Consider the following 27,814-nt stretch of genomic DNA (forward strand, 5'->3'; position numbering starts at 1 on the left):
TCAGTGTGAGAAGATTCTTTAACAATTTCATCCCTAGTAATGTACACAAGTCCACAAAGCTCAATCATCTCTATTCAGCAAACCATAACAGAAATTAGACACACACTAACCTTGACCCACTCCTATAAAACCATCTAAATTTCTTACTTACAGTCTTAAATCATATGTAGCTACCACTGTTTGCAAACAGAGGTCAATGCCTCAAAGCACCAGCCTACAGCAGGAATATTTGACCCTTTTTTGCACTGTTAATCACAATTCCTGCTATACCACAAAAATAATCTATTCTGAGAAAATTAGCTCAATCCAATTAAAGGACAAAGTATAGTCCTTAATTAAATGTTCTGATTATTCTGAAGTCCTTTTTTTTGGTTCATCTTGAGTTTAGGCCTGTAAAAGCATGCAAATTAGAAAGATTTAAAATGTTCTGGGTTAACTCATTTATTGCCTAAATTTGAGTACCAAGAGTTTCCCAAAAGCATAAAAAGAGGAATATAAAAAGAAAAATGTGGGATGTTTAACTTATTCAGACCTCTTTTTGTTCATTTTTTTCATATTTTATTTATAGCACTTCCTAAAAAAAAGATAATACAAATATTATACTTTTTAACTACATTAAGAACATCCAAATACTTTGATAAAGCAAAAATAGTGAATTATTTGAAAACCTTAACAAGTTATTCCCTTTAATCTACCTATTATTCTCTCTAATGGTAAAGCTGAATATCTTCTGTCTGTGACAAATTCCAGTTTCGAGTTTGTATGCAACGAGGAAGTTGTTTTGCTGCAGAACCATGCTCAATTAAACTACCTCACTAGAGACTCCGTTATGGAAGACCCACTGAAAAAAAAATAATGTTAGCCCATGAACAATAATTAATTCTTGTCATTTTCATTACAGGTCATATGGATTTCTAATTCTTCCTTCTGCCACTGATTTCCATTTTTAGAAACACCTGATAATCTCTCCCACATTTAGTGATGCTGTACAGGCAGCCACGTAAATCAGCATTTCCTTCATCATGTTGAGCAATGCACAACACACGGAATCTGCACTTTCAGCTCTCAAGCCGATGATGGGAGAAAATTGCTGACCTCAATCTGCTGAATGGCCTCTTCCCGCTGACGGATGGCCTCCAGATCCTCTTCTGTGATTTCTGAGAGCAAGGCTTGATCCTGGTTCTGGTTCTGCCACGTGCCATCTCCCCCATTAAAGATCTTCTCATCATCAGGTAGGTCAGAGAAGGGGGTCCTAGGGCTCTGCTGAGATGGGAGAATGGAAAGAAAGCAAAGTAAGTGTAAATATCACTCAGTTTTACATAGCCTTCTTACGGGAAAAGAAAACAGTAATAAAATAGATGGCATAAACAGTGGCGAAAAGGTGAAGAGGAGAAGAAGTATCTGAAGGGAGCCTACAGGAAAGCAGGAGAGGGGCTTTTTACAAGGGCAAGGAGTGACAGGACGAGGGGGAACGGTTTCAAATTGAAAGACGGTAGATTTAGTTTAGGAAGCTCACAAAGGATAGATGTTTTATTCTTTCAGGAAAGCTGGAGAGAGACTTGTTTACAAGGGCAAGTAGTGACAGGATGAGGGGTAACTGTTTTAAACTGAAAGAGGGAAGATTTAGATGAGATATTACGAAGAAATTCTGTACTGTGAGGGTGGTGAGACACTGGAACAGGTTGCCCAGAGAAGCTGTGGCTGCCCCCTCCCTGGCAGTGTTTAAGGCCATGTTGGATGGGGCTTTGAGCAACCTGGTCTAGTGGAAGGTGTCCCTGCCTGTGGAAGGGGGGTTGGAACTAGATGATCTTTAAGGTCCCTTCCAATCCAAACCATTCTGTGATTCTATGAAGAGTGAGTTACATGAGAGGCAACATATCAAGTCTTGAAGGAAGTGTTAGGACCTCAAGCTAGATCTCCTGAGCTACACTTGAGCCCCAGCAACCAGCTTCAATTTTCCAACAGTTCTGACAGAACAAAACATTTATGTGCATCTGAAAAATGACACATTTACCTTGTTGATTTTCCTGCAAATTCTTCTGGAATTAGATACTTTCTCAGGCAAGCATAAAGCCTATGCATTTGCCTTGAAGACCTTATGATCCAACTTGCAACATTTAACATAACAAAGGATGCTATCTTGTCTATTTATGAGATAAACTAAATACAGCTGAAAAAGGGGAAAATCATTATAGAAATGTGACTACACAGTCATCAGTTTGAGCCACTACAGTTTCATGCTGTTCACTCTATAGAGTTGACTTGATTTTGCTGACACATCAGATACCATTTTCTAGGTAGCTGGATGTTCACACTGCCTTTGAGAGCTGTGCTTGTATTCAGATCCAGATTGAAAGAGTCTGTTCATGAACCCACTGCATCTACACTGCAGGTAGGGGCAGAGGTTTAACAAGGTCTTCCCCTCCTCCCAGCTTCAGTGCCTATAGAGATGTTAGGTTCAGTCTAGACTGGACTCAAGCGAATGAACTGACACAAGGTTGGTATGGAGAATCAGGAGGCAGAGCTCAAGTCCTAAACTAACAGGCACTGCTGAAGGCTCCAATCCTACAACTGCATAAGTATTTCACTTCACACAATGCACATGGTCCTTTAAACTGGCCTTGATGTGAGCTTTGACTCTTAATCAAAAGTTACAGTAAAAAAGCAATCCAACTGCTTCCAATGCTCTGAAGTTGAAAGAAGAAATGGCAGCCACCACAGTACATTCTTGACCTGAATGTCCCCAAAGTCCATGAAAGCTACAGGAGAAAACTGGCACAAGAATTCAGGAGGATGTTCAGTTCTCTGAATCTGGACTTACCTGAAGCACAAACCCTGGGGCTTTTCAACAAGTTGTGCCTGAGAAATAAAGGCTTTTGCTCTCTTGCCGTGATTAAGTTTTCAAAGATGTTAAATGTTCTGAATTCCCACAGTGAATAGGAAGCAAGGCCATTGGGCACCTTGCTGGAAGGGCATAGTAGGACTGAAGAAGTGGAAGAACTGAGAAGACTCGAGTGGAAGTTGCAGTGGAAACAATGCCAAATCACCACAGCAAGAATGAGAAGCTTAACGAAGCATGCATGAGGGAGGGAGGGGAATGAGAAAAAAAATGTCACTTATAATGTGTTTTACTTCTTGCTTGTTTGCTTAGAGATCTGCCTCAGAGGAACTGTGAAGGAGGCATAGAGAAAATGGGTAATATTTAACTCTTGCAATCACATTTAGACATTCCAGCTGGCTAGATTTTTGAAGAATATCAGGCATCTGGAAACTTTTATTTAACTCTCTAACTCTTCGTTAATTATTTAAAAAATGTATAATTTCTGCATTTAGAAACTAAAGAATTTTTGCAGTTGCCTAAATCTATAGCTTTGCCTTATAAAATTTGTTATTATTATTATAGCCATCATCTAGTTGCAGTCAAAGAAAATTATACAATGTGATGAAGGAAGCGGGGTGACGGAAGAAGTAGAGTCACACAGAAAATTCAGCAGTAAACAGTCTAGTGCCTTTCAAAAATGTAAACAGAAGATTAAAATCTTTGACATTAATGTCATACTTTGTTTCACCTTCTGCTTCCTTGGGACCTGTTATCTACAGAGAAGGGGTGTGTTACAGGAAGGAAATAATCATTTAAAATAAGGTTAAAAATTAATTTACACTTTAAAAGACACATTTTAATAGGATTAAGATACTCTGGGGGTGTTTTATTCACTAATTATTACGTGCCTTGGACACTAACTTATCTGGTAGAGTGTTTCACTGCCAAAAGCATACATTAATGGACTCAAGAAAAAAACCCTTGGGGTATTCTAATGCTTCATTTACAGTGACAGAGGTGTCCTCTCCTCTTCACCACGGGGCTAACTAGCACATGCAGAGGCAGTTATACATCACAACGTCAAGTAGGCTGGAAGAATCCAAGTGTCTGCCCTCTGAAGACACAGGAAAACAGTGGTCTAATTAAATTCTTGTACTGTGGTCACAGCAAGGACACTGCGCCATGGACCTAAATGCACAAGAACAGACTCTTAAAGCCATGGTTTCCTACACAGATATGCATTTCAGTGGAAGATAACAAATTTACAAGTTATCAAACGTTTCCCATTCTGTTCTGATTTGGGAGCACAGGATTAACAGGAAAGTCAGCAATACAGCAACTAACTCTTCAAATTATATTAATCCATGTAATACCACAGTTGTACCACAAATATGCTTGATGTTGGCCTGTGTCAATTCTATTAGTCATCCCCACTTGTTGGTCCTGGTATCTATAAATAACACGCCCCCTCCAAATAATCCAGATAGTGCAATGCAAGTGATGCTTTCTCTTAGAAAAGCCAGCTATTCACGTGTTTAAACAGCTAATGGTCTAGACACAGATGTTTTTCTCTACACAAAGTAGTGGCTTAAGTTAATTTCAGAGCTGCTGAAGGCAACTATGTCAGTTTGTATCCTTAACATCTTTTGAGAAAATCCAACCATGGCTGCTGAATGAGTGAGTAAATCAAAAAACAATGGGCTGCAGGGGGGCTGAAATTTCCTTTCAGACATAAAAATGGCTCCATAGTAAATTTAAATATAGTCACCATGACCTGCTATTGGTATATGCATGGTGGCTGGCTGTGCTAACGAATTAAAAGTGATTCTGTGTTTGTTGATGGTACAGTGCCCCTCATTTCTGTGATAAAGTGAACAAATGCTGGGTTCAAAAGTGTGAAGAAATCTAATTACTTTTAATACTTCTGATTGAACACTGCATATAGCCAGGTTTATCAGTCGGTTTTGTTCCCTTTTGAGTTGTGCTCATTGCCATGTCTGACAAAATATTCTATTTATAGCAAGAAAAGATATGATGGAGGGCACTCACTGAGCCTCCACAGATAAAGTCCTTTTAACAATGCACTGCAAGGGGCCATAACTCCCTATACAGGCATTTCCACATTAAATTTGATTTAGTGCCAAATTTTATGCCCTGTGAATCTCTGTGTAATTTTCTGTTGGATTTCCTTTCATAAATTTTTAATTGGAAGTGTTTGAAGCTGTTCTTTTGTTGAAATTTGCCTGTGGCAGATTTTTGTCAAGATGTATCTATAAACCAAACTCTGACTGTGAAAGAAATGATAGGAGAGAAAAAGTTGAGTATATCTGATACGCCCAGTAGTTCTTTTAAAACTAAATTCTTAGGACTGAGGGTCATACTATGCTGTTATTCATTATATCTGAAAAATTATGCCCAGGCACAACATTTTTTCTGTTGGATAAAATCTTTTCAGTAGGATAAAATCATTGCTGCTTACAACTACATTTTTTTATCAGATTTATTCTACCAAGGGGGAGATGCTATAGAGAAAAGGCTGCTGATAGAGAAAAGGGAAAAAAATTTAAAAATATTTTATCTGGATGGTGACAACTTCTGCCAGTATCTGTACTTTACCAGCAGTAAAATCTCTGCAGCAGAAGCTACATGTCTGAGACTCCTCCAAAGATGACCCCCTCCTAGCCCTGTGCCTGCCTCACTCCCCATTTGTATATTAGAAGGGATGGAAGAGAAGCGTTAACACACACAATTTCTTCTACTTGTACACAGCAATATCACAAGTTTTACAACCCATGTCACATAAAATCATGAAGCAAGGGACTGAAATGACCTCTCTTCTAGGTCCCATACTGTCTTTATTCCACCCAGAAGGAGAAATATAACACGAACCCCACCTAATATAGCATCAACCAGCCTTCATGGTTCATCCAGAGAGTTAGGGAATCTCCTGTAGCAGTAAGATGTGTGCTGGTACTGTCTCAGTCCTGTAGCTCCCTTTTACATCTCTAACTTTAATGACACCATTTCTGATTGCTCATTACGGTTGGACTCGATGATCCCTGAGGTCTCTTCCAACCTGATTGATTCTGTGATTCTGTGATTCCAAGATTGTTCCCTTATCAGAAATTAAGGGCGTGAAATGTTGACTTGAGATGGATGAGAAACAGCTTTTACCACCAGTGAAATGTTCAGTGATTTCAAAAGAAAATTTCTTTTCCACACCTCATCAAAACTTGAAGATATAGAGAAAAATTATAAGACAGAGAGGGAGACACACACATACACTCCCTCTAGCTCAGGCTAGCTAGAAGTCAAATAATTAAGGTGCCCAATGTGAACCGCAATGAGATGATCCTCTCACAGTGTCTCCAAAGAGAACTGTAAAAGTTGATGTAAATAATTAAGGTTTATTGGAGCTGGATTTACAGACTCTGTCCATCAGATGAATAATGACACATTAAAGGGACAGGAGGATGAAGGGCTGAGGAAGACATTCACACACTTCTACCTTCAACTTCGGCATGAAGGCAGTTGAAGAGGAGACTTAACTGAGCTCAGTGACTGAAATTAGACAATGTGAACCCATTTCTACACAATCTCCATCCACTCTGACTTCAACCAGGAGTTGGTTCAACCTGGAGAGGAGGTTTTCATTTCTGACTGTGTGTGAAAACATAGGAAGAGGATACTAATGGAGTATCATAGGACAGATGTGACAGAGCTGTTGGTACCATCAAAGTGGGGAAGGTGGGTCTCCTAACTGGACTGAAAACCTAATTCTGAAGAACGAGAATGAACACAAGTAAATTTTTCTGCACTCATATGCACATTTCAAGCAGTTAGAGATGTCCTCATCATCACCTGGTTGCAAGACACTTGAGACTGAAAGCTGTCTCTTGTATTCTAGATCATCCTGCGAGGTGTTGGGAGTCAGTCTGGCAACTAGCTCTATTACACAGCACCATTTCTCTTAGCAAAAAACCAGCCCAAACCAGAAAACAACCTGCCTTTCATATGCACGGCACAGCTCACAAATCCACTGCTTACCTCCAAGTTTATATGAGCACAGGTAAAAGAAGTCTCACTCACATAAGCTCATTTTGTACTACATACTGCAGGTTGTTCTGAGGAAAACCTTTTGCAACCATGAAAATAAGAGTATTTTAGAGGTCTTAGATTACTCAGGTAGTAAACCAAGGAAGTGTGCTCTGTCTTCTCCAATCTCAAGAAGCCTCCTGCACCTCTAGCAGGGATATGGCCAGCTCAAGCAGTAATCAACACACCTCCCACCAACTATCACATCTCCTTGGGTAACATTTTTGCTCTGCCTTTCACACAAAATGCAAATACAGAGATGTTTATCTCCTGCTTTATAGTATGTATAGACATATAAACAGCCAGGCTACACTTTATGAGGATATCCTATTCTCACTAGCATCCAGGCTCGGAGATTCATGTTTTATTGCATGTAGAATAATGAGGCCAGAGTGCCTGCATTAAAGATCAATAAAATACTTTACATAGAGGGCCTCTGTGCAGAATACTGCTGTAGTCACGCTGCCTGCCTTTGCCTGACACATTTTTAATAGCACATTGGCACTGCAAGCTGTCCGGGACAAAAATGGCACAGAGCAGCCAGTTTGGCCTGACGGATCTACAATGTACAGCTAGGTTAAGAAGAGAGATAAATTGGATTAGATGATCTTCCTCAAGCTATCCTTCCAAAACAACTAACTTTGCAGACTCAATGAGATTTAGAGCTGTATCTCACCAAGCAAAAGCCCAAAGCAATTACAGGTAGAAAGGCCTCAGGTAGGCACAGAACAAGCAGCCTGGGACTTCTAAATCTTTTAGAGGAGTGAAATAGTGATATTACAACTTTTCATTATCTTTCACACAGAAGATTGCAGCAGTGATTGGTAATCTGAGCTCTGTTATCTTACAAGAGGAGCTTCCCACAAGGAGGGGAAGAAATGCAATCAGAAATTAACTATTGCTTGCTCTTCCCTTTCACTCAAACACGGGCACATTTAAAACTACTGTAACAAGCACAACTTTTAAGTGGGATATTTTCAATCCTTCCTGCATGCATCACTAACACAGGCAAATACAGAAATGCATTCAGCATTTTCTTCAAGTTATGTAAATTTGATTACTCTGCACCAATGTAGCATGAGGAAAAAAAGCATGGGGAAATTAGCATAAAGGGAAGGGTTGAAGTGCATTTTTATTTAAATTAACTAGAATCTCTCATGTGTTTCTGTCTTCACTCTTGATCAAGTTGTTTACTTTTGAATGATGTGAACCTGAAATTGAGTAAGAAAATCACCATTTCTACCAGCTTCCTGCTACGGAATCTGCAAGAAATTAACAGTTTTAGGGAAAATGTAATAGCAGTAACTATTTTGCTAGTTCACTTTTCAGCATTTATAAATTTAATTGTTCAAGTCTCTGCAGTCATGAAGACTAAGAAAATCTATTTAGTTTTCTGGAACTAGAAGAGACTTAGTGTAACTGAGTTCATACCTCCTACTGTTTTCTTCTTTATTTTTCCTTCAAGACTTTATTACTTCCCCAAATTCATTCCAAGTAATCCTGACCTCATCACCTAAGGCTGCTCTAGTTCAGAGTCGATCTTACTGTACTCAGGGTGAGAGAATTAAATGACGTGTCTGTGGTAGATGAAGAAAAAGAATATAAGTCAGGGGCCTGAGGTTTAGCTCTCTGATAACCAATGTGCTTTTCAGAAGCACAGCATATTTTCACCCCAAGGTGAACACCAAATTTAGGAGGAATAGCCTTCCTACCAGGCTTAGATGGTGGGGCTGACACTGATATTTTGCTTATGGAGATCATCAGCTTCTAGGGCAAACTTCAGCTGAGCATTTTGTCATGTATTTTCACCCTGCATAATTCTTACAGATGCCCGTAGTTTATTCTGTTCCTGTTTCCAGTCCTTATCCTTTTTTTCTCTTGGTTTGGCAACTTTATCTACCATGGAAATAGATGGTTCCATGGTGATATGAGTGAAATGAAACAGCAGCAGTGAAGAGGGGTATAAATTTCCCTTCTCTGTAATCTAACATCCTTTTCTTTTCAAACCCATTTCGTTGAATGACTTAAGTCTGATCACACAGGTCTCAACCCATCCTTCTCAAAGCATCTCTGTACATGCAAAGCACGTGGCTAAATGCTCCTTTAAGTCTGTCACAAAGGAGAGTATTTGCTGGTATTTTTACAGCATTGCATCACATTCCCAAAGCTGTTCCTGCCCTTTCCTATCTGTCTGAATTACATTCTCATAATTCTCTATCTCTGCACAACTCTGATGCTGGCACAGTGTTCTGGCTGGCACTGCTGGCTGAGAGCTGTACTGTACGTCATCCCTGGATCCTGATGCTAGGCAGAAGACTCCCCTGCCCGCAGCTCCCTCGCTGAACATCTGAAGCACCCAGCATTTGTGTAAATGGACCACGCTTGCAAGAGCTCACAGACACATCAAGACTGTCTAGAACGGACCGTGTTGTCTCTGCCTCCCCACGTCTGTGCCGCACGGCTGGTGAGCAGGTTCCTGCTAGAAAGGCAAACAAGGAGGAGAGTGAGTCACTAGCTCACTCGTTAACACCTATCCAGTGCAAAAAAAAGTGAGAAGTCTTTTTCCTGGGTTCACATGGAGGCAAGAGCCAAATTCAGCTTGATTTCCTGCAGCAGAGACAACCTCTAGCACAGGCACAGTGTTGCTCTGTAGTGTGGAGCAATGGAAAAGTCGGAAGGTGCTGGAAATAAGAAGCACGTCTTTTTTCTTTCAAGAAATTGACCACTTTTGTATTACAGAGAAAGTATGAAAATGGGTAGATTTACTGAATCCTGGTAGCTGCTATGCACATTGGAGCATTCGAATTTGCATGTTAGTGGCAAAACCAGAGTATATTTTTACACCATGCACTTTGGAGGAGAGTCACTCCTGTTAATCCTCATCTCCTTCTCAGGTTTTTTTGAAGTGCTCAGACACTTTTTTTCAGAAACATGGTTGACTCCCACAAAATTCCTTTGGAAGCAATCATTTAATCTCTTTTCATTACTGGCCTTTGGCAGGGTTTCAGTGGACTGCTCAGTGTCCAAGCAAATATACACAGCCTGGTGTTGAGGAACACATTCATTTAGTAACTGCTCTACAAAATATCTACCCATTTTACAGCCCTACACTGTCTGTGTTCACAATACTTCAGTTACTGCCCAAAAGCCTGATTCCAAATTAGGAGAGAAGTCAGAGATAGCTTTTCACCACTCATCTGGAGGAGCTTCACTGAGCCTTCTCAGGGTAGGTGGTCAGTTGATGGGGATGGAGAGACAAGACAAGGGTCCTGCCTCTTTGTGAGAGTGGGACCCACCTTTGTGGGAGAGAAGGAGAAAAGTGGGGGCTGAGCTTGGAGCAGTAGAATGGGACAACACCCATTCACCCCACCACAGCTTCTGGCACCACCCATGGAAGACCTCCAGTTTGAATAATGCCAACACTGCACTGAGAAAACACCAAGATGCTGCAGCAGAGAAATTACTACCTCTGCCCTGGGACAACAGCAACGCCTTTGCAGGCAAACATAACCTATCTTCACTTATAGGCTTTTCTCAGCAACCTTCTATTATCCATTGGATTTCACCATAAGGGATCAAGACATGAAGGCTCTGTCTTCTGTTGCAAAGGATGCTCAGCCCTTCAGTCCAGTTCACAGCAAATTTTTTTCAGCACCAACTCAGAACAAGACAGGGGGGTTATCACAGGCTAGTAACCTGAAAACATAAACTCAAAGTGATTTACTCAAAATTATCAAGAGTCAGAGCCAGGCAGAGTCAATTTGAGTAAATAATTGATAACCCTCATGTGGCACCTCCACCTGAGAAAGCAACCTCTCCATAGAGAGAAAATCAAGTCAGTGGAGCCTAGGGCAAGAGTTGTCCCATCTGAAATAGCCACTCCAAGCAAGTGTGAAGTCAGCAGTACTGCATGGCATGGAGTGTACAGAGAAACCAAACAGATCAAAACCAGAAGCTGGAAAGTTCAACAAGAAAGTGTCTTTGACAGACCCTTCACATGCACAGAGTAGCGATGGGAGAAAAGGAAAAAAGTTCACGTTTCCTCAATGCCATGTAAACCTTTTTTTTTTTTTAAATTCACCTGTAAATTTGTTATATAAAGCCTATTGATCCAAGATTGATTACAGGCAGCTGCTTGTTAGGTATTACACTAATACTATACACAAACCCTTAATTGTTTTTCTTCAGGACATTTTTTGTTTTAATTAAAGTACAAACAAAGGTAATAAAAATGTTAAAAAGATACAAAATGACAGACACCTGCAGTGAAACAAGAGACATCAACTGAATCAAAATAAAAATACTGAAAATCTAATTTGGGACTATCCAGTAGCACTGCTATACAACAGTCTGTCATGGATCAGAGACATGATCTGTGGTCAGCCTCTGGTGAACCCATTCACAATGGCCAGACAACATATAAAGGGCTCATCTTGGCTTCTCTTTTCAACAGGTTCAATGGAAACTTTCCGTCTCTAGGGAGATCTAATTAGACTGAGATTTTTGACCAAAACTGGCCAGAACTGAAGCTGTCATGAGCATCTCAAATAAAACAAGATTTAGGAAAGCAAAGACACTGTGAAGATAACGGAGGAAGTAATTGTGAACAAAGACTAGATAATTATGTTGGGCTACTTCCCAACACAGGTAGTGTTGGAGATCTGCCTGCCTTTTTTTTTTCTAGGGTCCCTTTTTAGGTTATCTAACAAAGGATAAATCCAGTCAAGTGATCCTGGCACCTCATTTTTGTGAAAGCCCCTTATCCCACATCAGTTATACATGCAGGTGACCTTAAAAACAGGTGAAGGGATATTTCTCCACTGGTTTTGCTACAGATGGACTTGGGAGCAATCACAAACCCCATCCTGTTAGGAAAGCCATGAAGGCAATCCCAACACAGCTTGAGCGGGTGGTATTTTCAGCCAGCTCAGCTGGATCTGGAAGAACACATCTGTCTATGCTTATTAGAAAGGTTCTGCTGTTCCTCTTGGGTCAAGAAAATAACCAAAGCCAGGAAAGCACAGTCTTTATGGGGTTTTCCTTAAACTTAGAAAACAAAGTAGGCTTTAGCAAGACCCAGCAGCTGTTTTCCAGTGTTACTTGCTGTTTCTGTATGCTGAAATAAATAATTGCTTAGGGAGCAAGTTCTTTGGTCTCTTTTAAGTGACATATCTGCTCGAGCTAACAAGGGGTGTGCTGAAAGTGTATAATCTAACAAACAGAAATTCCTTTTATTATCTCCCCATGCATCCTATCAAACTTTTTTTTTTCCCCTCCAAACATGACATGTTCCAGCTCATGGGACACAATCATCCAATTGGCAATGTTGGGAGGAAAGGAAAATACTTGGAAATTATTTGATTCTAGTTGTTGTATTCTTAAGGGTACAGGAACGACACAGCACTGCATGGCAGAGCCTATTTAGAGAAGCACTTTTGCAATCAAAAGGTCTGTGGCATTTGTTCCTAAAGAAATACATTCAGTGAAATAGAGATCACATTTTCGACTAAATTAGTGAAATGGTTGCTATCCCCCTAAAAGTGCTTCCTCTAAAGTCCAGAAACGTCAATGGAGACTTTCCCAGTCGCCATTCCTCCTACCTGTCCTAGACACACCCATGCAGGAGGGGGTGGGTCTGATTCTTCCTCCTGACCAGTGATAGTTCCTGTCTAACATAGTCTAATCTCCCCACTTGTAAATAATCTTAAAAAAAAATGAGTTTAACTGAAAGGAGTTAAATGCTTGCCCTGATTTTTGTGTGCTGTGACATCAAGGAATGACATGGATCTGAGGACACTGGCTTATTGGAAATATTTAGCAACTAGTCAAGTTTATTTGGAGGATGTGAGTTTCAATCTCAAGAGAAATGAGGAGTGACAACTTGAATTTGAAGTCAAATGAAGTCAAGATATTTACTGGTTTAAAGAAAAACACAAGAACAGCAACAGGAAAATTATATTTTTCCTCAAGAATAGGAATATAGTTATTACAGATCTAGACAATGTCTCAAGAAAGAGAAGCTAAAGATATTAGGTAAATTCAGTCACAGATGCGTATTTGTGACCAAAATGCCTGCGAAGTGAAATAATGAAAATGGGAAGTGTAAACATTGCTAAAAAGAACAAAATCTTGTTTCCGAAATAGTTTGTCCAGGGAGAATTAAATAGGAAGAGTTCAGCAGTTTGCTAATTTATCCTGAGTTCTTTATATGGCAAGATGAAGTGAATTTAACCTTTCCAACAGTGACAAGAAATAGGAAGAGCCAGCAAAGGAGAGCAATGCAGACCAGCTTTAGTATCCTCATGTGCTCCATGCCGTCTCTGTGATATACGTTTACAGTATATACAGTTCAGGCCTATACTGCACAATTAGCATACAGGCTTGATGAAGGCTTTCATGAGGATTGAAAAGCTACCTAAAATGTTTGCAAAATCACAGAATCACAGAATCAACCAGGTTGGAAGAGAACTCTGGGATCATCGAGTCCAACCGTTGCCCTGACAACACCATGTCAACTACACCATGGCATTAAGTGCCATGTCCAGGCTTTTCTTAAACACATCCAGAGATGGTGACTCCACCACCTCCCTGAGCAGCCCCTTCCAGTGTCTAATGACCCTTGCTGAGAAGAAATGCTTCCTGATGTCTAACCTGAACCTCCCCTGGCGAAGCTTGAGGCTGTGTCCTCTTGTCCTATTGCTAGTTGCCTGGGAGAAGAGGCCGACTCCCACTTCACTACAACCTCCCTTCAGGTACTTGTAGACTGCAATAAGGTCACCTCTGAGCCTCCTCTTCTCCAGGCTAAACAACCCCAGCTCCCTCAGCCATTCCTCGTAGGTCAGACCCTCCAGACCCTTCACCAGCTTAGTCGCCCTCCTCTGGACTCGCTTCAACACCTCAACATCTTTCTTGAAGTGCGGGGCCCAGAACTGGACACAGTACTCAAGGTGCGGCCTCACCAGTGCTGAGTACAGAGGGACGATCACTTCCCTATAAAATATTTATTTATAAAATAAAACATTCAGGGAAAGGACTAAGATAAAAAAATGCTGAAAGGTTTTCATCTCAGCGGCTCCAGAATGTGACATGTAACAAAATTGTCCAAAATCTGTGCTTTTTTCCAATGAACATCAGGACAATGTCTTAACTGTGTCGAGGCAGGCTAGGCTACAGATAAATATTCAGATAATTTCTACCACACATTTTTATTGGACCATTACTATTATTATTTATTTTACTTATGTTTTAACTGTGCTATTGAATTTCCAAACTGATGGTGCATTAACCATCCACACAACTGTTCTTTATTATCTTTAGCACTTAATCTACATGTTTCTTTTCCAACATCAGGCCATTCTGCCTTCTATCATTTAACTCAGTGAATAATTCACCTGATCTTCATTTGTATTTTCACCTTGAATGTATTTATAGACTGTAATCATGTCTTCACTGATACTTTCTAGACTTTCTTCTAGACTACTTAATTAGCTCCCTCATTTTCTTATCTGATATGTATAGACTGTATCTCATTGTTTTACTTGCCCTGTTTGTATTCTTTTTTTGTTCTCTCTGTATATACCAATACCCTTCCCAAGACATTAACTCCAAGACTTCATTGCTTGTGCCATAAAAATACATTTCTGTTGGAAACTTTCACACAAACACAGGAGAAATTTTGTCACATGTTAAAGTCTACTGTGAAAACTGCTGTATGGGGCTTTGGTTGGCTGGTTGATTGGTTGCCTCTTGGTAATTTTCCTAACTATTTGACTTAGTCTCAAAGGGCTTAAATCTGGATACTTTCCATTCCTACAGTAATAAAGGAGAAATGAACTGATTCTGCAAGGCTAGGACATACTCACTGAATTAAAATCATATTTCACTCCCCAAAACAGACCTCGGACTCCGAAACCACACTGGAATAGGATCCTCTCAGTGGAAAGACAACAGCTTTCTGCTATTTCTTTGAAAACAGGGTTACACCTCAAGCTTCATAATGCCTTATGAAATAACTACTTACTAGTCAAAATGTTCTCTTTTTTTACTTACTCTTTTTGCAAATAAGGACCTATGGCCTCAGCAATGAGTTGCTCCAGGTCATACAGCACACACGTGCATGCAGTGGTGCACAGTATTTTCTAGTATGTAACGTATTGTCCCTTGGTGCTCCTTTGTGTGTGTGGAGATGAGGTTTTTATCACATAACCTAAGACTTCACACTGCACAAGAAGCTCCTCGCTAACACATATGGGTGTGCGCATGGGTGCAGCCATGCACCCGTTGGCACTGTCCTCTCTCTCTGTCCAAGGAGCCACGAATGTTTTGGGGGAGAAAGGGACCACAGCAAACCACAGGAAGGGTGTTTGCAGGGAATTTATTTCCTTCTGCTCCCTGTCTACTCAAAACAGCGAAGAGGGCTTCTCCAGTGGGTAATTTAACAAAACAAAGTTATGCCCTTGCTTCATTTTTTTTTGCCCTTTCTCCATTGACTTTCTAAGGAGCTATACATTGCTAATAGAGCCAAGGAGCTATACGTTGTTAACAGTTACCTAAAGTTAGATTCCAGTTTGTCCCATCAGATATCAAGTGTCCCATTCAGTACAGTGTGAGAAAGAGGGATAAATTATCATAGAATCATAGAATGGTTTCGGTTGGAAGGGACCTTAAAGATCATCTAGTTCCAACCCTCCTGCCATGGGCAGGGACACCTTCCACTAGACCAGGTTGCTCAAATTAGGCAGATGTTGGTTCGGGACTGGAGGTAAAGGTATGTAAGCGGGATCCCTCTTAACTAATTTGAGATGTTTGCACAGTGGATATCTTTGAACTCATCAGCCAAATTGAACCGCCAGAAATCCACCTTGCCAAGCTTTACATACCTATACTGGAAGTATTGACCTCCAGGCTCCTTATTAAGACTCCCATTATACTCAGCGGAGACATGGTCAATAAAGTCAATGGGGATAAGAGCCCTATTCTCCAGATTAAAAAGATTGACAGCTACTTAACATGAGATTGTGGCACAGACTATAAAGGGAGTCTTGAATGTCAGGCTCAGAAGTAGAGACCTACACTTCACATGCCCAAGCGTGGCCAAGCGAGACTATGGGAAAAAAGCACAACAACAAAAAAAAACACCAAAAATAACCCATGAAAAACCCCACAGACTAAATATGTGTATTTTTTTCTCCTAGAAAATAATCCATCCTACTTAGCTCAGATGAGTACACTAAGATGTGTCTATTTTTTCTTAACTGACTGTAGAAAGAATCTTGTTGCCTTCAGAGGTAAAAGTCAATACTGTGGAATAATTAACAGAGATGATTCCTTGAGCATGCATAGCTTGAGATCCCACTAGATTTATCCAGTACCAGATGCAGACAGTGAGGCAAGACAGATCTTGGGTGGTGTCCTAGAACCTGCCTGGATTCCCTCTTCATGGAGAAATCCTGTCTTCCCCTACATGGCACATTTAAGAGTAGAAAATATGTTTGCAATTATCTGATCAGCGTACAAAAAAGTGACAAAAACACCACTGTTTTATTGATGTGTGGCTTGTTTATTCGTGCTTCACACAGAATGACCTTCTATCTCACCACACAGAAGGCTGAACCATATGAAATGCTGAATTTCTTTTGACAAGTTTCCTCCGGCTGTTGAGATCTGGAGGCAACCAGCATCTCCCCCACAGACCAGGTCCTTAATAGACTTAATAATATCATCAGAATATGAAGTGATCTAAGCTTTATGTTCATACTGTATGAGATCACACTGCATCAAAACTTTGACAGATGCCTCTGCTATTTACTCATCCTTATGGAGCAATGACCCGAACATTAGCATGTCTAGTAAATTGTTCTAATATGTGGTGAAAGGGGACTAATGGATACAGTAATTGATTGTTTGATGGATAGCTGGGGAGCCCTTTGATTATGAGTTTTTGCTACGGTCCAAGACATTTTCATTCTCCAGTTAACCCAGAGCTGATTGCTCGCATGAATTATCTCATTCTCTGCCTGCAAATATCATTCTCTTAATAAATATTTCATTAGAAACAAACCAGTGGTGAGGAGAGGGGAGAAAGTAGATACTCAGTGCTGTGTCTTCTGAAGACGTTATAGAGTCTACAGAACAGACACAGAGATTATCCATGAAATGTGCTCAGGTCATACGAGAGGTCTTTGTTTCTCCAGGATTTAGTGTTCAGAACAATGCAAGAGGCAGGAAGAAGCCTGAAGGTCAACTTAAATACATCAAGGGAGGCCCAATATGGCCCAAGAAGGATGCACAACAGTGGGGAAGCCGCTGTGTTACAATTGGCTTCCTCACAAATTCCACATTTCTCTCTCCCAAGCTCCAGGCTGAGCTTTCATGTAACAACAAGGAGTGACCCTGACCAAGAAAAAGAATATCAGCAAGAAAACAGAGTCATAATTCTCGGGTTTTAGTGGCTGAAGGTTGAATTTTGATCCTAGTGAAGCTGATCACAAAAGCTCATGGATATAAATGGGGTCATTTTTGATCCTTTATCTTCCCATAATGACTCCTCAAAAGTTATTTACCACCTCTATTTAGCTTTATGATCCTTAACTATTTATTCAAAACACCTATACTGAACCTGTTTGTTTCATTTCAGCTGGTTACTTTTTAGCATGACATACAATTGTATGAAGGTTGCAACTCTTCTCTCCAAACATGCTGCCCTGTTCTCCTAAAGGACAGTGTAGAAACCAGGTAGAAGCAGAATCAATGGAAAACAGACTCTATTTCAAACTCCCAATCCCTGATCAACCCTGTTTCATATCCCTTCAAATTTTCAAATATCAAGAGAGTGATATTTGCAGAGAACACTTTGGACCTCCACAGGCTCCACCAAGAAGAGAAATTTCATAAACTAAGCTTGACTCAGAAGTAGTTTGCTGCATCATAGAAAGAAGTCACTACACAAGCTAATCCCAATTCGCTTCAGCGCCACACACTTAATATGCTGAAAACTGCTGCAGTTTTTAAATCCTCTTTTATTGAAAAATTGTTGAGGAGCAAAATACATAATGTTCTCTGTTACTCTTCACCCTGTCTACTTCCCCTGGGCATTGAAACACTCTTATCTTGTTTTCCTAGCTGTTCCTCGAGCATATTTATATTGTTAGTCTCACAATAGGTTTCATTATGTCAATAAGCACAATTTAAACATTAAGAGTACAGTTATGGGCAGAAATGCAACTGATCATATCACATGCTATAAAACACATGTCAGGGAAATGGCTTCAATGCTCTTCGCTCTTAATTCTTTGCCAAAACTTCTACAGAGAGGAATGGTGTGAGCGAAAGATGGGGGAGAAGGAGAGAGAGTGAGAGCAAATAAGGGACAACTAACCAAAAAAGAGCAGGCACTAGCAAGAGGAATGAAGAACACAGAAGATGCTCGGAAAGGGGGAGAGTGGGACAAAGAGAAAGGAAAGCATGGAATGAATTGAAAGGAAGCCAAAGGCAGATCCAGGACGCTTCCAAAATGCACAGATCTCCCACTTAGGTAAGACAGGGTCTGAGACAGGATCATCTGCAGATCTTCATCACAGGGGATGAAACCCTCAGCAGTGCTGACATATTTCAGAAGCAAGGATGGGAGAAGGAAGGTAGGGAATCTTTCCAAACCCAGTGTAGCCATTAGGGAAGCCTATGCATTACTGTTGCTGCTCCTTAGTTTCCATGTGCAAACCAACTATCGGGGACTGAAGTCCACAGTGGTTGAGCAGCAAATCCCATTTATAGATAGAAATTTCTGTCTTCTCCTTGAGAAGTATTTGCCACTAATTTCTGAAGATAAAACTTTCTGGAAAGGAAACTTTCTTGCCACAGGGGACTTCTAGTAATAGAGATAAAAAATGGGTAAAAGCAAAGCATTGGAAAAAACTCTCTTTCCAGGTAAATACTAAACTGATCTGAGATTAGATTGAGTGAGAAAATTGTTGGCACAGTTAATGCTCGATGTATATTTTCCATACCAAATTATGGAAGCTGACTGAGTCCGTAATATCACTGCATATTTTATCAGAATTGTTAGGCTGCACACTGACTTTCTCCATGGAAAGCGCTCTACGAACCACTGACAGTGCCTGCTGAGGACAGTGACACTTCCCAGCAGTAAAGGAGCATCGATCTGGCTCAGTGTTTTAAATTCCCTGATGGGTTTACAATACCTTTCTGCTGGAGTCTTTCTATTTGCTTCCACCACCCTGCTGCTGCTTAGCTCAAACACAGATGTGCTGATATGCCAAGGCCACATATCTAATCCATTTCATCTACTTTTGGGTCTCATTTGGCAAACACAAGGGGATGAGACCTGTCTGATCATAACTAAGGGACAAACCCTTGAGGTATGTCCTCGGCCAGTCTCCCAAGGATGTTGAAACGTGCTTTAATTTTGTAGGAAACTACATTTGTCTGAATTTTACAAAAGGCTCTAAGCATTGGGTACACCCAAAGTCCCAGGAATTTTTCCAAGAGGAGTAATGTTAGTTCTGTTGTCCTGGATAAGTGTCATCATTGATAACTCCATCCTGCTAACCAAAATATGTCTGTTGTATTGTAGTGATGATGGTGGTATTATTCTTCTTCCATCTCACCCTGTCATGCAGTGGCAGTGCCCAGTCTGGCACTCCTCAGAAAATGTTGACTTTCTCAGAAAGAAATTTGAGCCCTTCCACTCCAACTTATTCTAAATATGCCTGGTAGGTCTCATGAGTAATGTACCTACACAAAGAGATCTCAGAAAATGTATGGATTGTTCAGGAACATAAATTTTGACTGAACAAGTGAACAATAAAATGCAGAGCAACATCCTCAGATTTGGGGCAAAGAATATATAATCATTCCGTGGTGTTTGCAAAACATGTCAGGCTCTGTCAGGAAGAAGGATTATAAATAAGTGTGAGGTAGATACTTTAATAATGCTATTTCGTATACATGCAATAATGAACATTAATTATTTCTTTGCGTTTCTGTCGTCTTTTACTGTAGCAGATGAGTCAAGCCCAGATGTGTAATGAAACTGATGCTGGCATCACAGCATTTTCTTTAGAGGTGTCTGAAAAAGCTCTGCACATCAGCCGCCAAATGATTTCTTCTCCTGTGGAGTTTCCTTCATGCATCTCACCCAGAATTTGGTTCCTCCACATATGGCATGAGTGAATCACAGTGCAAGGAATTTTCCTGATGGAAAAGATTTTGCAGACAAGCGGTCTTCTCACATCATTTGTCCTGCAATGAAGCCAGTCATCTTTATCATACTCAGTGGAGCAACCTGCCAAGAGGAACCAGTTGCCATGGTATATAAAGAAGTTCATGTATATCTTTGCATTCAGAATCTATGAAAGTTAATTTAGGGCTTATCGGTAACCTTATCACCAAATATTTGTCCCAGGGAACAAGGAGATTGATTTGTTTCCTGCTCTGATGTTGGGAATTAACAGAGGATATCAAAGGGAAAGCTTAGAGATGTTAAATGTAATGATGTTGGACAAATGTGAAATACCTCATTCATTCCTTGGCTCTTCAGTAGACACTCAGGGAAATGAACAGAGCAATGTGACACATTACTCTTTTTGCAAAATGTGTTCCTGTCAATGTCTACAATGACTACACGACTTTCATGAAGAAGAAGTCATATGAGATGAATCTCACTGAAATACTTTCATTCTCCCTTCCATCTTTCCTGCTCTGTAAGCAAGGCCAATGACAACACAACCTTACTGAAAGTGACAGGATCTATTCTTCAAATTTCCACACCATGAAGATGTCATGGCGCAGTTCCTCTACTCTTATAGACAGGAGCTTTCAAAGTCACTGAGGGGCTACCCAAAAGTATTTCACTTAACTTTTCACATCTCCCAATCTCATCCTAATATTCCAGTGTTAAACAGTGGATAACCAAACCCATGAGACACATAAACTCTGCATAATCCTTGCATGTCAAAAGTCCTTGCACGTGACAGCTACTCAACCTGTTCCTCTTTGTACACACCTCCGGACTCGTCAATCTCCATTTACTTCTGAGTATCATGAAAAAAAGCAAAACAAACAAAAAACCCCACAACACAAAACAAAGCAGGTAACCCATGGCATGCGTTACTCTGGGAAAAAACACTTTGTGTTTACAACAGTGACAAAGTCAAATCTGCTGAGCTCAGTATAACTTGCTGCACCACCTACAATCTCCATCCTATCTCTGCCTTTTCTGTAAAATGGGGATGGGTTCTTCCCCCTATAGAGTTGAAATATCTTAATTTGCAAAGTGTTTGAGACTTGCAGGGACATCTACTAAAATTCAACACTGGAGAGTTTTCCAGCTTATCTTCCCCTATTTCATATCAAGTCTTAAACACAAACACCTGTTCATAAACAAAGAAGCCTAATGAAGCATTTTAAAAAAACCCCAACATAACTACAAACCACCATACCACACATCTTTGAACCTGTCCTTCTCTTTTGGTGGCAAATTTATACTCTAATGTTTTCCAGCTTTACAGTTGAGAAGGGGAAGAAGCACCACTGGCAAGCTGTGAGATTCAAGAGGGCAGAAAGAGAGAGTCAAGAAAGCAAAAGGATGATTAAAGGGATTTTGTGTGAACTCAGGTCTCTCCAGGGGGACAATGTCTGCAGGCTTGGAAGCAACAAGTATTGCTAGGAGGAGAAAAAGGTTTTATAACACTGGACATCATCATGCTCAAAATAAAATGCATCTTAAAATAAGCAGAACTGGTGTAGGACAAGAACACAAATGATGTCCCACATGCAAAGGACGCACCTTTGTAAAATGAGAGATGTGAAGGAGAAAACATATAAAAACAAAAGAAAAAAATGCAGATCCCAAACTCAGCATTTTTGAACAAAAAAAATGTGGTTCTCTGTTTTTTTCCCCTCTCTACGTTTCCGCAAAACCTTCCCTCATGCCCCACTTTTTCCCAGCCTGAGACTGCTTGGTGGCTCTGACTAGGCAGGCCAACAGGTGTCCAACAAGTGAACACCACTTGATATCACCGTTACTGTACTCACACAGATGAGCTGAGATTTCTTATTAATTTAAATAGTTTTTAACCTTTTAAACTCATAGATAGTAGATTAGCACTGCCTCATGCTGCACCCAGTGGTATGTCACCATGCCTCCCTCTCCAATGTATTAGATACACAGTCATGGCTTCGCCAGACCCTACTGGGGCCTAAGGAAGCTGCATTGATGGGCAAGGCCTGCTCTCACCTTTGGGGTGCCAAAATGATGTGAACTGGGGACAGGGAGGACCTGCACAGCCATCTGGACACCACCACAAACAACCACTAGACCAGCTGAGACTAAAAACTGGCAAAATCCCGGTACTCCTCAGCAGATGTGACCTAGAGCTAGTATTTCTCCTCCTTAGGAACATGAAAAATTATACATATATACACACAAATGCATTAATATTATACTTATTTCAACTCTATTTAATATGTATGTTCTACCTGGTACAGAACATGTAGCAGGTGGTTACTTACTGCATTTTTCCACTATCTATTAAGCAGGGACTCTGTCTTCGACAAAAGCATAAACTCTCCTATTCCACCCCAAGTCTGTACAGATTTTATCCTCATCTCAATTATATTAATTGACAACAAACACCTATGGTTCATCAAGCCTCCTCCATCACTGTTCCTCATCTAAGCACTATAAAACAAGACTCCTGTATCCTATTGAGTCCTATGCCAGCAGATGGCACTCCAAAGTGTGCAGCATCCACAGCTTCCCTCGCCCCATCCCCAGCAACAGTTGGAAAAGGCTTTTTTTTTCTGTGCCAGGCTCTTCAGTGGTGCTTTTAATCATGCTTGAATATAGGGGTCAACGAAGTAGCTCACATAACAGGGCCATCAAAATTCCCAGTTCTCAGCTTCCAGAAGAGGTCAGTATGTCCTGCTGCACACAAAAGCCACATTCCCACTCACTTTCCTTAAATCACCTAAGCAATTACAAACTGCTGGGCACAGAAAGGGAGAAATCAGCTTCCTCACTCACCAGAAATTGGTTGTGCTTGCAAGCAGATGCTTCGATTACTTTTTTTTTGCTGTTTTTTTTTTTGTTTTGAGCAATCATCTCCGTGTCTCAGCATACCCCTACTAAGCTCTTCATGTGAGCTCTTTCAAGGTGAGGGAAAATCCTTCTCAAAGCAAGGAACTCTTCAGAGCAACAGATTCAGCCATATCAAGTGTAATATTGAGTTAAGGTTCTAGGAACCATCTCAACAGTTTCGTTTCATTCAGGAGCTTCCAGGGTCAGCGAAGGTAGAAAACAATACTGAAGGTTTTCATTTTGAAAAAGTGAGGGATGCAACCACAACAGACCCAGGGCTTGCACAGATTGGAAGCAGGATTTCCAGCTTTGCCCGATGGAACTTATGGAAATAAGCCTTTTTTGTCCTCTTTCCAATCAGTTTCTCCATGCAGAAGTACAGCCTGTATAGGTTTCACCATACCTTGATCTCTATGCCAAAGAGTATTTGAGCATCCTGGGTTATCATTGAGAGTGAAGATGAAACTTCATAACAAACAAAAACATCAGTGGAAGTTTAATTTGGCAAAATAACACAAATTTGGATTACAGTTTTCAGCTGGGCACCAGAACTAAGTAACAGAACAAAGAATCCAAATTATAAGCCTGGTCTTGTGTTTCCTTTTGTTTGCAGTAAACCAGGAATAATTGTGATCAATTGAAAGAGTCTGAGACAGCAAATCTGTCTTACAATACCAGGTCACACAATCACAGAATCACAGAATGTTAGGGATTGGAAGGGACCTCGAAAGATCATCTAGTCCAATCCCCCTGCCAGAGCAGGATTGCCTAGATCATGTCACACAGGAACGCGTCCAGGCGGGTTTGGAATGTCTCCAGAGAAGGAGACTCCACAACCTCTCTGGGCAGCCTGTTCCAGTGTTCGGTCACCCTCACTGTAAAGAAGTTTTTTCTCATATTTATGTGGAACCTCCTGTGTTCCAGCTTGCACCCATTGCCCCTTGTCCTGTCAAGGGATGTCACTGAGAAGAGCCTGGCTCCATCCTCATGACACTTGCCCTTTACATATTTATAAACATTAATGAGGTCACCCCTCAGTCTCCTCTTCTCCAAGCTGAAGAGAACCAGCTCCCTCAGCCTCTCCTCATAAGGGAGATGTTCCACCCCCTTAATCATCTTCGTGGCTCTGCGCTGGACTAATTTGGGGGCTGGTATGTGCAACAGCTGGAGCATCACACAGCATTTCACAGGTGACACACAGCATAGGGGCTGTAATATCACTACTCTCTACATAAGAGTGAAGAGGTTAAATATCTTTGAATTATATGGTGGATACAACATTGGTTATTGAGACCCTGAAAATAAATCAGATGGAGACCTAGAAAGGTCACTAAATATTACTTTTGTCTCCACCCTGGTGAAGCAAGGGTTAGCTTATTTCCAAATACATTTTTTCCATGGGAAAATACCATTGCTGTTCACATTTAATCATGTGATAAACGCAGCCATCAAAGTGGGTTTAGAAGAATACAATTTCCTTCCTTTCAATAATCCATCTCCACAGGAGGGGTTTAAATGTATTAAATAACGCTGCGTTCACTTTGGAGCAAGGTGACACACTCAGTAAGGTTTCACATTTGTTTCTCCAGTTACTCTGTGATCTTTGCCAGGGCAAAAATCAACTTAGACTCTTGCAATGCAAATTCTGCAAGGTGGGGTTGAAGGAGGGGAGGTGGATGAGGTCGTACAAGCATCCTCATCACACCAGAAGAAACCACTTTCACTTGCAGTGGGCAAAACCACCCACATATTGTATCATGAGGCTCCTGCACAGGAAAGAAAAAAAGAGGAATATACAGGGGAGAAAAGCCACTGATGTAGAGTGAATAAAATTCAAGCTCTCAGACTGATTGAGAGGTTCAATTTTATAATTATACTACTGCCATTGTGGCTACACATGTCCTACAGACCCAGCCTACGTTTCATCAGCTCTGGGCTCTTGGCCTGCACTTGCTTTCCTCTAACACTGCTGTCAGCACAGATCTGACAGTGCCAGCAAAGGTGACTCTCACTGCCCAGAAAAGCTGCGTGCAAGGACAAAGTTCTCTGGTCAAGGTGAGTATTCATCCAATCGGTCACACCTGTCACTATATTTATTTATATTAATATTAATATAAATATTAATATTTATGTATCTATATGGATTTATATTTATATATTTATAAATAAATAAATTTATATTTATGTCAGTATAGATGTAGATATGCATATCTACATTTAAATCTATAAACATACACAGCCATGTCAGCAGTGCTGACCGGGACCATGCAGCAGAGCACTGCCCACACTCACTATGTAAAAAGCAGTACTCATGAGAAAACAGGAGCCAGCACCCTTTAAGACCATGGCCAGAACTGATGCAACAGGTGAGAAAGGCTTTCCCCATCTTTATGGGCACAGTGATACCCTCAATGAATGACCCTGATTTGGCACAAATCATAGAATCATAGAATCATAGAATCATAGAATGTTAGGGGATGGAAGGGACCTCTGGAGATCATCGAGTCCAACCCCCCTGCCAGAGCAGGACCAATCTAGGGCAGGTTACACAGGAACACATCCAGACGGGGCTTGAAAGCCTCCAGAGAAGGAGACTCCACAACCTCTCTGGGGATCCTGTTCCAGTGCTCTGTCACCCTTACAGTAAAGAAGTTCTTCCTCATGTTGAGGTTGAACTTCCTGTGCTCTAGCTTGCATCCATTGCCCCTTGTCCTATCGCAGGGCACAAGTGACAAGAGGTTGCCCCTTTCCTCTTGACACCCAGCCCTCATCTATCTATACACATTAATCAGATCCCCTCTCAGTCTTCTCTTCTCCAGGCTAAAAAGCCCCAGGACTCTCAACCTTTCCTCATAAGGCAGGTGTTCCAGTCCCCTAATCATCCTCGTAGCCCTCCGTTGGACTCTCTCCAGTAGATCTCTGTCCCTCTTGAACTGGGGAGCCCAGAACTGAACGCAATACTCCAGGTGAGGTCTCACCAGGGTAGAGTAGAGGGGGAGGAGGCCTATGAAGCCATGGGTATTTGCAATATACTTTAAATTTAACAGCTGGGAGGAGAAAGGAGCAGTGCAACTACACAGGCAGCTACCAGAAGCAACGGTGAAAAATATTTATAGAGCTGTCAGCTGGCTATAGAAGAATAATAATGTGGGTACCAGTTGAGTTATGTTATCTGCCCGAGCCTCTAGGCACAATATAGATCTGCTCTCTGCGAAAGTGCTCTCTCCTGTTAACAAGGCACGTTCACGCCAGCGTTTCATCCCATGACCTCAAACACCTCCATACAACCCCAGCATCACCATTTCCCACGCAGAGCCTTCCCGGCGGGGTCCTCGCCAGTGTGGAGTGAGGGAAAGTGGCCCCAGGATTTAGGAACATAAAAGCAAGTGCTTGCAGAGCTGGGCGGCGAGGCTGGCTCATTCCAGACAAAACAGCCCTTCAGTTTGCAAGACGGTTCCGGCAGTGACTCAGAGTTGGGGTAGAGGAGAGCGGCATCAGCACGGCGTGTGAAGCCAGCGAGCTGCTGTGGAGGAGGCTTCATACAAAGAAACCCTTCCCCTGCCTTCATCCTCTGCCTACATAAAAACCTCTGTCCTTTCGCATTCAAACAAAAGGAAAAATAAAAAAAAAAAGCAAAACCCACAAAGTAACAAACAAAGAAACCCCCCCAACCGACCAGAAAACTCAGCTAATGAATACAAAATCCTTTTCTTGAGTGCTGATACAGGCAGCTGCAACTTCCAGCTACATCAGCAGACACGGGCAAGCAAAGCGGGTTTATCCCATGACAGGCGCTTGACAGGGGATTGCTAAGGAAAATCCACGATGCTGAAGTTGCTTGGGCAATTTAGGAAATGGCAGGTTCCCCCCAAACCTGGTTATACAGATTTGGCCTTCATATAGATTTATTCTTTTCTTATTTTTCTCCTTTTGTAGAATAAGGGGCTACATGTTATTGGAAGCTCACATCTCCAGTCTCTGCAAATTACCTCCTAGGTAATTTAGTAGGATTTGGGGGTTTTCTTCTATGATTTTTCATGCAACACTGAGGCCCTGGGCTGTGGTGCAGGTTTTATTGCCCTTGAGGATGGAGATGTTGAGGTGTTGGAGCGAGTCCAGAGGAAGGCGAGCAAGCTGGTGAAGGGTCTGGAGGGTCTGACCTACGAGGAACGGCTGAGGGAGCTGGGGGTGTTTAGCCTGGAGAAGAGGAGGCTCAGAGGTGACCTTAGTGCAGTCTACAACTACCTGAAGGGAGGTTGTAGTGGAGTGGGAGTCGGCCTCTTCTCCCAGGCAACTAGTGATAGGACAAGAGGACACAGCCTCAAGCTTCGCCAGGGGAGGTTCAGGTTGGACATTAGGAAGCATTTCTTCTCAGCAAGGGTCATTAGACATTGGAAGGGGCTGCCCAGGGAGGTGGTGGAGTCACCTTCTCTGCAAGTGTTTAAGAAAAGCCTGGACATGGCACTTAGTGCCATGGTCTAGTTGCCATGGTGGTGTCAGGGCAATGGTTGGACTCGATGATCCCAGAGGTCTCTTCCAACCTGACTGATTCTGTGGTTCTGTGATTCTTCATTTGAACTCTCACAGTTGCAAAGTGCTGCATCCCTGACACATCAGAAAGGGAGTTTAATGGTTAGGTAGTGAAGTACCGTGTCTATAAAGCCCACTGGCATTTTTTTGCAAGATCATGGGGATGCTGAGCAGAAAAGACCTTCCCCTCTTAGACCCACTGGAAGCACTGTAAGGACAGTACTTTGGGTCATTCAGGATAAATTCCATCTCCCTTGGGAATATAGGGA

The 27,814-nt window shown here is 41.4% G+C and overlaps 1 protein-coding gene across 13 annotated transcripts in view; it reads right to left on the reverse strand.

The window, feature by feature from the left end:
* Nucleotides 1-27,814, reverse strand: part of TSNARE1 (t-SNARE domain containing 1) — a 533,773-nt gene that overhangs the window by 245,894 nt on the left and 260,065 nt on the right. For 12 of the 13 annotated variants that reach the window (XM_068396752.1, XM_068396747.1, XM_068396744.1 and 9 more), the window contains one exon: nt 1,096-1,263. In XM_068396752.1, the coding sequence (XP_068252853.1) occupies nt 1,096-1,263 (168 nt within the window). The remainder of the gene's footprint in view (nt 1-1,095; nt 1,264-27,814) is intronic. The other variant, XM_068396751.1, reaches the window with a different exon arrangement.

Source organism: Nyctibius grandis, chromosome 3, assembly GCF_013368605.1.
Source record: "Nyctibius grandis isolate bNycGra1 chromosome 3, bNycGra1.pri, whole genome shotgun sequence".
In the NCBI taxonomy this organism is placed as follows: Eukaryota; Metazoa; Chordata; class Aves; order Nyctibiiformes; family Nyctibiidae; genus Nyctibius; species Nyctibius grandis.